At 32.0% G+C, this 11398-nt stretch overlaps 1 protein-coding gene across 1 annotated transcript; it reads left to right on the forward strand.

The window, feature by feature from the left end:
* The first annotated feature begins 254 nt into the window (after positions 1-254).
* Positions 255-10830, forward strand: LOC117345021 (pleckstrin homology domain-containing family B member 2-like). The gene is made up of 5 exons (XM_033907947.1): positions 255-563; positions 5812-5957; positions 6650-6759; positions 8037-8147; positions 8927-10830. The coding sequence occupies exons 1-5, from the start codon at positions 500-502 to the stop codon at positions 8970-8972; spliced, it is 477 nt and encodes a 158-aa protein (XP_033763838.1). The 5' UTR covers positions 255-499; the 3' UTR covers positions 8973-10830.
* The last annotated feature ends 568 nt before the right edge of the window (positions 10831-11398 follow it).

Below are 11398 nucleotides of genomic sequence, written 5' to 3' on the forward strand. Positions count from 1 at the left end.
TATCGTCGATAAAATGTATATACTACAAGTGAATCAGTCAGAATGCGTATCAGAATTTCCCTTAACGATATTTGTAAATGAACGTAACTATTATCAAGAGTGATCAACAATATGTTCTAAGTTAGAGAAACTAACAATTGAAAAGCGTATAATGCTTGTATATTATGCGTGTTTTCAGCCTAATCCATTCCATTGTGTTCATTGTTTTATTTTTGTATTTATAACACAGGTATTCTTCTATACGGTAAGTATACCAAGTACATGTATGTTGTATTGAACACGAGTCATTACTAATTACAGTGTAAGTTATACATATGTGTGTTTGTGTGTACGTATAGTTATAGACACTTATTGAATCACGGGTTATGAGTCGGTAAGAATTAGTGGCAGTATTTCGGTAAGAGGTAATCACATTGCATTATGTGTATGAGGTAGCCTAACAAAGGTGTTCTGAGTCGGGTTCGAAGGAAACTGGAACTTCGATATAAAAAATGACAGGATGGGCCTGTCGTTAGACGATAACGATGTCGTGATATTAAAACAAGGCTGGATATATCGACAAAGTGAGTACGATTTACTTATGCTTCTTTTTCTCAAGAAGAAATCAGCTGTTGTCTAGTTAATCTTTTCTTCATTGTAAATAATTAAATCTGTAATATTATCTAAATGGTAAAGGGAAAAGAATTAAGAGAAGAATTTTATTTTGACAATTTTAAAGATAAAACTATTATGTACAGTGTACATCAATCAAAGGAGAACTTGACATATGTACAATTGTCCTGTTTTTATAGTCGATACATACTTAGTGTTTCTTCCTACATTCAGTTTCATTCACAGAAAGGCAAGCACTGTGTGCTATATGGTAGATAATGATGTCTCTAGTGCATAAGGTAAGGTAAGGTTAGGGTTAGGGTTAAAAGAGAATCCTCACTCCATGGCATATGAAGGCAAGTTATCATACGCCTTAACCATGAAAATTGTCATTAAAATACAATGTATACTAAATGGACTATAAACAATGTAGATCAATGATGATTTAACCATTATACTTGCTTATCTTCGCAGTCCGTTTTATCAGCGGGTAATGTCTTTGCTGAGATAAGCTATACATGGAATTACGTAATGTTGAAAATCATGGAATGACATCATATTAGATCATATATTTGCTAAACATAATAAAAATTCACATTATCTATGTATGTATGTACAGTATTAGTTAATATATAAATACTCTTCTACCCTACCCCTAATTCCTGCCTTAATATCAAGGTATCTTTATAGAACACCAACCTACTCATAACTGGCATATGTTACTAGAGACGATCTGTGCCTATGTTAAAAACGATTCAAATACCAATATTTCCATTAACAGGCGCACACGATTAAAAATTTCTTATGTCAACAGTCTGCTTCTATTTGCCATTATAGGAACAAATATATCAATAAAATCCATTGAGATATTTGCAGATTCTACAATGTATTTTAGTTGGAAGCGATTGTTAAACTGGACCAGTGTTATAGAGGAGATAAAATCGTATTTGTTAATCTGATGTTTCATTGTAGGCTTATATTGATTTACTCTTTAGAAATATGAAACGTGTTCTTTGATCAATATCCATCATGAAACAGCCATTTCAATATAGTGATAAGGTATCTGTCTAGTGTCAGCTCATCAATATGTCATATATTACAAGTTTTACTGCATCCTTTTTTTTTACATACGAGTACTATATTCAACGTAGAAAACATCAAGAAACAAAACTGTGATCTTTGTAATATAAATGTTTAAAATGAGGAATATATACTGAGTAGGGAAAGTAAAGATCTTTGCGAGAAACAAAAAAAAATTGTTCATGCTTCGTCTTTCAATCACGATATATCTCGGTATTTTTCGACATGGTTTTGCTTAAATGAAACTGATTCCATTTCTAACCTTGAAGGAATTGACTGCGATCTTGCAATTAATTTATTTGCTATATCCAAGACGAAAACTATTTAAAATATCTGTTCTGTTATCTCAAAACGCTAGCCCTCCCTTTCTTATGGTCCTGACCTATTCTCAATGGTGATTTTAATTTTTTGTTTGTTCTTATATTTCTTATGAATGTCTTATTTGAGGCAGGGTTTCTTATATTAGATACCATGGAAACATAATGGTATTTATACTGAATTCTAGCTCCATCAAAACAGTTTTAAGCCATATATCTATCTATATGTAGTAAGTAAGAGTGTATCTTTTAAAACAGCAATGTCTTATAATGTTGTATGATTGCGACATACATATGTACACAAACTGATATTTTGTAGCTAATAAGTAAATATAATAAAAGATAAGTAAACAACATGTTAATATATAACACCCGTTTAAACGTAAACACATTTTAGGCTTAGTAATTAAAAGGTGGGTACAACTGTATATAATATTAGTGATACGAGATTTTACGTTGATAATACTATACAATGTATGTACAATGCTTGATCTCTGTAACAAATAATATATACAGTGTATATTATTGTAGATATTTAGTAAAGGAGTTACCATACCAAAGTTAAAAACCTACTGTGTGTGCTTCTCGAGGGGAAATATGTTTATTCAGTGTAAATAGTGATAAGTTAAAGCTAGCGTTATCTCAAAAAGTGTTACAGGACAAAGAACTACATTTGTATGCTGTCAATGAGCCGAAAGCATCGAGTAGGCCAAATAACAGGGAATCATAATACACCATTCATAGAGATAATGAGTTTAAAAGAACTACATTGTATATGTACGAGGCCCTCATACTTTTTTTTATGATAGGAGACAGTGAATGACAATCAAATGTCTTTGAGGGGGGAGGAAGAGGGAATGGCAGCCAAAGAGGAGTTACATTCTAACTTTGTGAGGGGAGGTAGAGGGAATGACCGCCAAAGGGGAGTTACATTCTAACTATGTGTGGTTTTTTTTGGGGGGGGGGGGGGGGGATGGCAGCGAAAGAGGAGTTACATTCTATTTTTCATGATTCATATACTAATTGAACGTTTAGTATTTTAATTATACTTTTTCCTGTTTGAAATGCACGGGCTTACTACTTCGAAAGTTCAAGTACAACGTTATTGGTTTTCTTTTTATAATAACAATAACACGGTAAGCACGTATTTCAAAAAACATCAGGGAATACCCACAATAGGAAAAATACAGACATGGAGACATTTGGGGGAAGCTATAAGGAGAATAAGACCAGGGCCCAGTTGTTCAAAAGGTGATTAAGCTAATCACAGTTTAAAAACACTTCAAAAATCCTGATATAATCATTTATGGAAAAACTAACTTGACTCAATTTTCTGAAACTATAACCCTCGTCAGGCTCTTCCTGCCTTTCTATTTTAAGGATACACACACTCAGGTTTTGAAGTAAAGGAGAAATGAGTTTTTCAATTATCAAGTGATTAAGCTAATCACCTTTTGAATAACTAGGCCCAGGTGATCTGGAGGTTAAGCGTCTTCTGCTTCATCAACGACTCTCATCATATAAATCTAGGTCAAACAGGGGTAAAGTTACATTTACAAAACAAGGCCTATCAAGCATGAAGCAAGACTGTAATTTTGCTCGTAATATGTCCTCTTTTTGTTGAATTTGAGATTCGTTTTAATGATAGAAAATCTCTGAAATGGAAAGCTAACAACCAAATGAAATTGAACGGATTTCACCTTCACCTACAACCCATCACCGCCGATTTCAATATGTTATTGTCATAAAAACGCGATCAAATATGAAATATTATAAAAAGATTTATAAGTCTACTTTAGTTTACACATGTTAGTTATGACCTATTTCATGACATGTCATTCTGCTCGGATACATATATTAAATTCAATTTCTTTGATTGTCTTTGTGCAATGACAAAGATTTCGTTCAATTTATAAATGGATTAAATCAAAGTTTACGATTGGTCACATGCTACCTTCAATTGTATACTACACAGTATGCATTTTTAATTTATATGCATAAATATTAATCTGTAAATGGCCTATATTTCTACAAAGAGATTAAAGTTTACAAAACAGTCTTTTGTATTCAAACACTATTTCACAAAGAAATCTGGCTGTTTCTGACCTAGTTAGATTAATCCCATTACCAAAAAGTTTTTTTTTTTTCAAATACTGTAGTATGCTGACCATTTCCTATAAGCATCGATGATATGTTTATTTATAGGACAACTAAAATTGGTAATAGTTGATAACTATCATGCACATGTACCTTTATCTGACGCATAGACATAATAATTTAACCTTTCACAACTAACATTTACTATATTGTATTATTCAGTTTCAGATTTATTTCTATACTTATTTAACTTATATCAAATTGGTGACATTCAGGTCTCCTTTAAAGGGGCATTCCTTCGTTTGAATAAAGTTTATGTCGTCAAAATTAAAGTCCCTGGAAAAAATGTTTTTCTTTTAAAGTAGTTAAAATTATATAATCTTTACATTAACACGACAGTTTTACTCTCTAGATAAACCAAAATTCTTAGATTATTATATACTACAAATTCTTAATTCGCCCCGAAGTGTCACTAATTACCGCAAAGACATACAGTATTTGTAAACGAGACGTCTTTTTCCTGTATATTTCGCCTTTAATTTCATTACTTGTAGGCACAAGCACTTATGTCATCATCGTTCGGACACAGATTTCATCAATAGGAATTCTGCATGTTTCTGATGTCCGAACGACGAAATGTCCCGTTAAAAGATTTGAAGTTGAAATCACGGCTTCTTTTACATATTGGTGATCTCTGTTTGTTATTCTAAAATATATATATACATGAATAGAAGAAACGGGCTTAGTTGTTAAAATGAGAATATTGTATTATTGACAGTTAGACTACTGATCTCCTATTGACAAACGAGCGCACAGGTAGGTCTATATTTTCGCATACCAAACCTTATTATCTTTCTCGGTATAATTAAGCAATAACGAGAATATTTGATTTCGACACAAACAGTACTAATATTAGCGACGTCTTTGTTATTCTAACTGTTGGAACTTCTCTTTATTCTTATTATTGAACTATTTTAATGACTGCCACAAAATACGTTTTCAAATAATTTTGCCACATTCAGTATTGTCGGTATATAATACACCAGTACAAAATTTGTGTCTTTCAATTGAAAATAATCAAAGATTTGGGGTGTCATTATGGGTAAAGAAAACCTATTTTTTCACGAGTTTACGTATAAGTGGAACAAAGGTGGGCTCATATTGATATTGAGAATGTACCGATTCTTATGAGTCAAAAAGCATGGTATAAAATTCCTCTCTAATCTTTTTCCTCTAGTCTTTTCGTCTCTCCTCTTTTCCAAATTTCCCCATTTTTCATCTATACAAGTATTACATTACTCACTTATGTATTCTCCCACTTGCTGCCGTTTACTTAATGTGTCATAAAAGGAAACGGATTAATATAAGTCTTATACTTGTTTCCGAATCCCATTCAAATTATGATTGTATGATTGTGTATTGTATATGTATGAATTGAATGCATAAAATAAAGTTTATATTAAAAAGCATTACACGTACTGGGCAACACGAAAATGAAAGATCTTCCAACAGTATTGGTAAAGAAATAATCGATAACAGTTGATATATATCATGGTAGTGGGCACATCAAAGATACATACATGTAAGTAAAATGATTTCTAAATTTCCCCAATCGTCATGTGCTTTAGTCCCCCCTCGTTTGAGTTTGAATTATGGTTTAGTTATTATGTCGGTATTATTTGATGTTTTTGCATACTTGACAATATAATTAATATTTTTATTCCAGAAACCTTCTTTCGGAAATGGAAGAAGAGTTGGCTAGTGATATCGTTGGGTGGAAGCCTAAAATATTACAAAGGAAAAAAATCGGACCGTCCACAGAAAACATTTAACATAAAAAACGACTGCATGACAATTCGCACAGGAAAAAAGGTATTTGCATGATCTACCTACTGATTTCCTATACCGAAAATAAAGAAAGAAAATTTTCACATTTAAAGTTTTGTCAACTTAGCGGCCTAATTTTATATAATAAATAAAGAATTTTGAATGGTTTACCGTTGAATATATCATATCCTTCAATAGCATGACAAGATATCTGCATTTTCTGTCTCACGAGTGTCACACATGAATGTTTTTGTCTATAGGTAGGTAAATTCAAAGATATACATGCATACGTTTTCATCAGCAAAATTGGAAGTTCTATACGGGGCACAAAATATAATCAATGATATCATCGTATTGGATAAATCCTCGTAAAACATGGCTGGTACTTTATTCAAATCTATTTTGCATTGTTTTCTGTTATATTGTTATATGTGTATTGTAATAATGTTACAATTGCATTGTTTTCTGTTACATGTATATTGTTATCTATGTATTGTAATAATGTTACAATTGCATTGTTTTCTGTTACATGTATATTGTTATCTATGTATTGTAATAATGTTACAATTGCATTGTTTTCTGTTATATTGTTATCTGTGTATTGTAATAATGTTACAATTGTATTGTTTTCTGTTATATTGTTATCTATGCATTGTAATAATGTTACAGTTGTATTGTTTTCTGTTATATTTTTATCTGTGTATTGTAATAATGTTACAATTGTATTGTTTTTTCAGTGTCGACATCTCTTACCACCTAATAACGTAGACACGGAGTTTCTCATAGAAATCATCCTCACAGGCGAACGTTCTTTGAAATTCTGCGCACATGACCAAGACAGTTTCAAGTAAGCACCGGGTAAATCAAACGGTTTGGTCTATAAATGTATTCCTTGAAAATTTTGCTTCAAAAGAAGTCATGTTGAAAGTCTTGAAATTATTGAATGAACTCAAAGTTAAGTTAGCTTCAGAGAGTTGTCATTCATTCATGGAGCAATGCTGAATCATCATATACATGCACATTTTAGCTTAACCTCGTTATCTTGAAATCTGTATCTCGAGGACTTTGCTTAACTCGAAAAAAACTAAAAAAACTAAAAAAATCCCAACAAAACAACAACAACAAAATCAAAAACAAAACATATATATATTTATATATCAACTAGACTCAGTTACTTCGCATAGTCAGAACATATTGAAGTTTTTTCATGACCGGACATACTTCGAGATAACAATGTTTGACTGTAAATATCTAAGTAAGTAAAATATCTCATGAACGTGAGGTATATGTGTATATGTCAGATCAATGAAGTAACAGAGAGGCAATACATCAAGCAATTTGTGAAATTTATACATATACAAGTTTAACAATTCTGTAACATAATCAGATACTGGAATGCTCCTTAATACCTTTATACATTAAAGTGGCATTCCTTCGTTCGGACATCAGAAACATGCACAATTTATATTGATGAAATCTAGGTCCGAACGATGATTAATATATGAGTGTTTGTGCCTACATGTAATGAAATCAACGCCGAAATGTACAAGAAAAAGGCGTATATCGTATACATATACCGTATGTTTTTGCGGTAAGTAGTGATACTTCGGGTCGAATTAAGAATTTTCAGGACTTAATACTAGAAGAACTCTGGTTTATCTTGAGAGTAAAACCTGCCTTATTGAGGTAAAGATCAAAACTTTTACTACTTGGAAAAAACACATTTTTTTTCATAAAGTTTTGATTTTGACGCCCTAAACTCTATTCAAACAAAGGAATGCCCCTTTAATAGTTTAATAACATTATATTACTATAGTATAAAACCTCAGCTACCCAAGATGGAGATGATTCAGCTTCTTTTTTCATCTTAATAGCATCATACTGATCATCACACCAATTAAGGCAAATTAATAACAAATTCATGTATTTCAATGTCTGCATATATGAAATCTATCGTGGACTGGTGTATCTACTGAAAAGACAACGCCCTAATATCATGCTTTTATTTGTAAGAAACACTATTGATTTCTCATCTTAAATGTAAAAGAGTGATACTATTTAGAAATATTTTAGTTATTAGTTCTGTGAGCAAAACTTCAAACTGAAAACATGTGTTTGTTTTAGGATGTGGCTTCATGCTCTGCAGCGTTCCCAGTCCGACCGAGCACTACCGACACCGAGATATGAACGACGCAATCTCCGACCTGAGGAAATAGAAGAGTTTGAAGAAAAAAGGTAAATCTAAAAAAGATATATTTTCATATATTGGAAGCAACATAGACATGAACTATTCAGAATCTTATAATTATGTGATACACCAGACTTTTTTTAATGGTATATCATGAAACAGAAATGAAGTTAACCTGTATACTATTGGTTTTATTATTACTACCATGGCTCTCATTTTGAGAACGTGACATACAGTACCGATTCCATGACCTATGACCTGTATTTGGAGTAAAATGTGTCGTTCGAGATGACCTTCAAAAATGTATATTTGTAGATTGATATGGCGGGTGTCATTAGTGAAGAAAGGGGCTCTTACTGAAAACATTGCCCTGTTTTCCTTGTAATTTCATTCGATGACCTCAGTGATTTCTTTTTATGTTCGCTTTTATTATCATCACCACCATCATCAGGTGTCCGCCTTAATTTGATGATTTCCACTCTAGTAGATTCATATAAACAAATAGGCAATGAATCGATACTTTATTAAATTATTATTATATATAGTTATTTTATTCATGCGTTTATTGAAAAAAACAAAACAACTTTGACTATTTGTTTTATTTAATTGAAAATTTAAATAACTTTAAAAAATTATAATGAAATAATGAAATGGCGTTCTCACCATTGGATTTATTTTTTACACACACGTATTGATATTGCTTTATAATATACTAGCTTTAAGTCTGATTTTTTTCTTGTTTTATACCCATCTTTTAATCTCCCTGATATTTAAATAAGAATAAATCAATTTTTTGTATCAACTTTATATTTTTCGTCATTTTCAGTTGCTGGTATGCTTGCTTCAGAAAAAACAAAGTGGAGAATTTATAACACGGGCGTTATACATGCATTGCCATGTATGCAGAATGCTATCAAAGGTGTTCAACTTTACAATTCAATAATTGCATAGCTGTCTCTCAAGATTCTAGCCTTGTGGTGTGTACACGGCAAAATATCGACAATCAAAATAACCATTAGCTATAGTGTTCAATTTCATAATTTTCAAATACTCGAATATCTCTACATGATCTAAGTGCTTGCGTTCAGTTGTCGCCCTTTGCTTACCACAATTTGTCTGAGAACTTAAAACATTGTGGATTTTAAAACATGCGTACTGAAAAAGTTACAAATATTGTTTGTTTGTTATATTGATAAACAATACTGATACATGTCATTTGTGTCGTTACACTTTATGTAGGACCTTATACATAACGTTCGTCCCAGAATGTAGGGACTGTGGTAGCTCAGTCGATTAGAGCGCCGGCTACTGGTGTCAGGGTTAGATGAAACTCGGGCTACGTAAACCCAGACGTAGATCCGACGGGCATGGTTCGAATCCACCTATCCGTGCCGGCCTGTCATGGTTATGTTCTTGGGCAAGACACTTGACCCCTAATTGTTCTTGATGGTATGCGACGGGTATATTGTTCAGTGAGGTAGTCACCAACTACTACTAGGATATCTCCCCTCAAACTGACACTGGATGTTCACGAGGTGATGAACCCAACAAACAAACAAGCAATTTAACAAACTTCAAGAACGAATCTAAGTCATAGACCATTAAGCACTCTTGGAGAGATTTGCCTGTCTATGAACATGTATGAAAAAATGAATTCGGGGCTTGCACCATACTGTTGAGGTTGTCATTTTAAGTGTATTTTTTCGCAATTTTCTTGAATCTCGGTAATAGGATACGTTAAAAAAAGAATTAAAAGAGATAATTATAACCCGTTTGATAATTTCCGCGAAAGATACTTTTTTTTTCAAGCTTCTGGTAATTATATAAAGAAGCTTCTAAAATTTGAATCACTGAAATAACAACTTTACAGTATACTGCAAAACAATATTCAAATTAATGAATCTGTACCGTTGCGTTTGATACAATGTAATGGGTCTTTTTTTATCATTTTTAGCACAACTTTATTCTTAATATTTCAAAATATTAACATAATTATATTTCAGTATAAAGATAGCTTTATATTTCATTTATCGGAAATAAATGTTTAAATGATACAATCAACAATATTTGCTTGAATAACACTCGATATGCACCATTACATTTAATATGCACACAACATGCACTAGAAATGTTACCTTAATTTACCGGAAATTCAAATTACAAATTTGAATAAACGGAACTTTTGTTGGAAGTTTAACTTTATTAAGTAGAAATTGATGTACAGCTGAGAGAGTTCCTTTTAATTTCAATGCTGCGTAAATCTGCAATCTTCGAAAAAACGGAACAATCTGTCTGTTTTCTATAAGGACATGGCATGTTAAATTCTAATGTATATATACGGGTCACCGAAGTATCACATATCGTTTATTGACGATTTTAAGTATTATGGTGTTATGAAGCCGGGGTGTACATTGTATGATGACCCGCACGTGATGACTTTAAAAGTTGTTTTTCCTGTTTTAATCTCAGTTATGTAAATTTTTATTTTGATATTACATGGACAAGGTTTTCCGGAAGACATGTGTTGGTTCCTAATTCAGTCGATATATAATTTGGCAGTGAGCCGGGAACCTGTGGCATTTTTCGTTATTTTCGTGAACGGAAAGTACCAATAGCTCCCGAATGATCAATGTTTAGCCTTTATTTATGTTTGTCTAAAATACTCTTAATACGCTCATCTGTTGCTCTGTTTTGACTTAGCTGTTTACACATTAAATATGTCTTCTTTGACGAAGTGTTGACTTTTTTATTATTTCGAAATTCGTACTCTAAAAGGTTTTTTTTTTTTTTGCGGATTTCCCAAAAGTCTTTGAGGGAACTTTGCGTATCTTGGTGGAAATTTGCTATAGGGCCATTATTTTTCGCTTTGACTTACATTTACGAGTATCTTATTTTCGCAATTTTTCAAAATAGTCAAATATATGACCTAGAACTCGAAATCATTTTTACAGTATCAACCTATGTAGATTATAAATTTAACACAATACAATACATACACATACATTTGTACATACTAAAAAATGACAATGACGATATACACGACAAATCAAGATCGGATTTGATACTATACTCACAAGAAAAACGCCACAAAATTCCAACCAACTACATGTATCTAGGATAACATACATTCCAAAGACGGGTAACTGAAAATGAATACTATTTTTACAATTAAATTGCTAATACTATTTATACATATAAATATAAGCCAAAAGGCTATCTATTGATGTTGGACTGATGAGATACTGATGAGAAGAAAACAGACACCTTTTGCATATTTTCATTTACCATTTCGGACAAG

The sequence above is a fragment of the Pecten maximus genome, chromosome 16, assembly GCF_902652985.1.
Source record: "Pecten maximus chromosome 16, xPecMax1.1, whole genome shotgun sequence".
NCBI lineage: Eukaryota > Metazoa > Mollusca > Bivalvia > Pectinida > Pectinidae > Pecten > Pecten maximus.

Excerpts from the sequence above, each read along its gene's own strand:
- LOC117345021 (XM_033907947.1), top strand. The coding sequence starts at position 500 with ATGGGCCTGTCGTTAGACGATAACGATGTCGTGATATTAAAACAAGGC. Across the intron at positions 564-5,811 it reads AGGCTGGATATATCGACAAA|AAACCTTCTTTCGGAAATGG; the intron begins GTGAGTACGATT and ends TTTTTATTCCAG. Across the intron at positions 8,148-8,926 it reads GAAGAGTTTGAAGAAAAAAG|TTGCTGGTATGCTTGCTTCA; the intron begins GTAAATCTAAAA and ends CGTCATTTTCAG.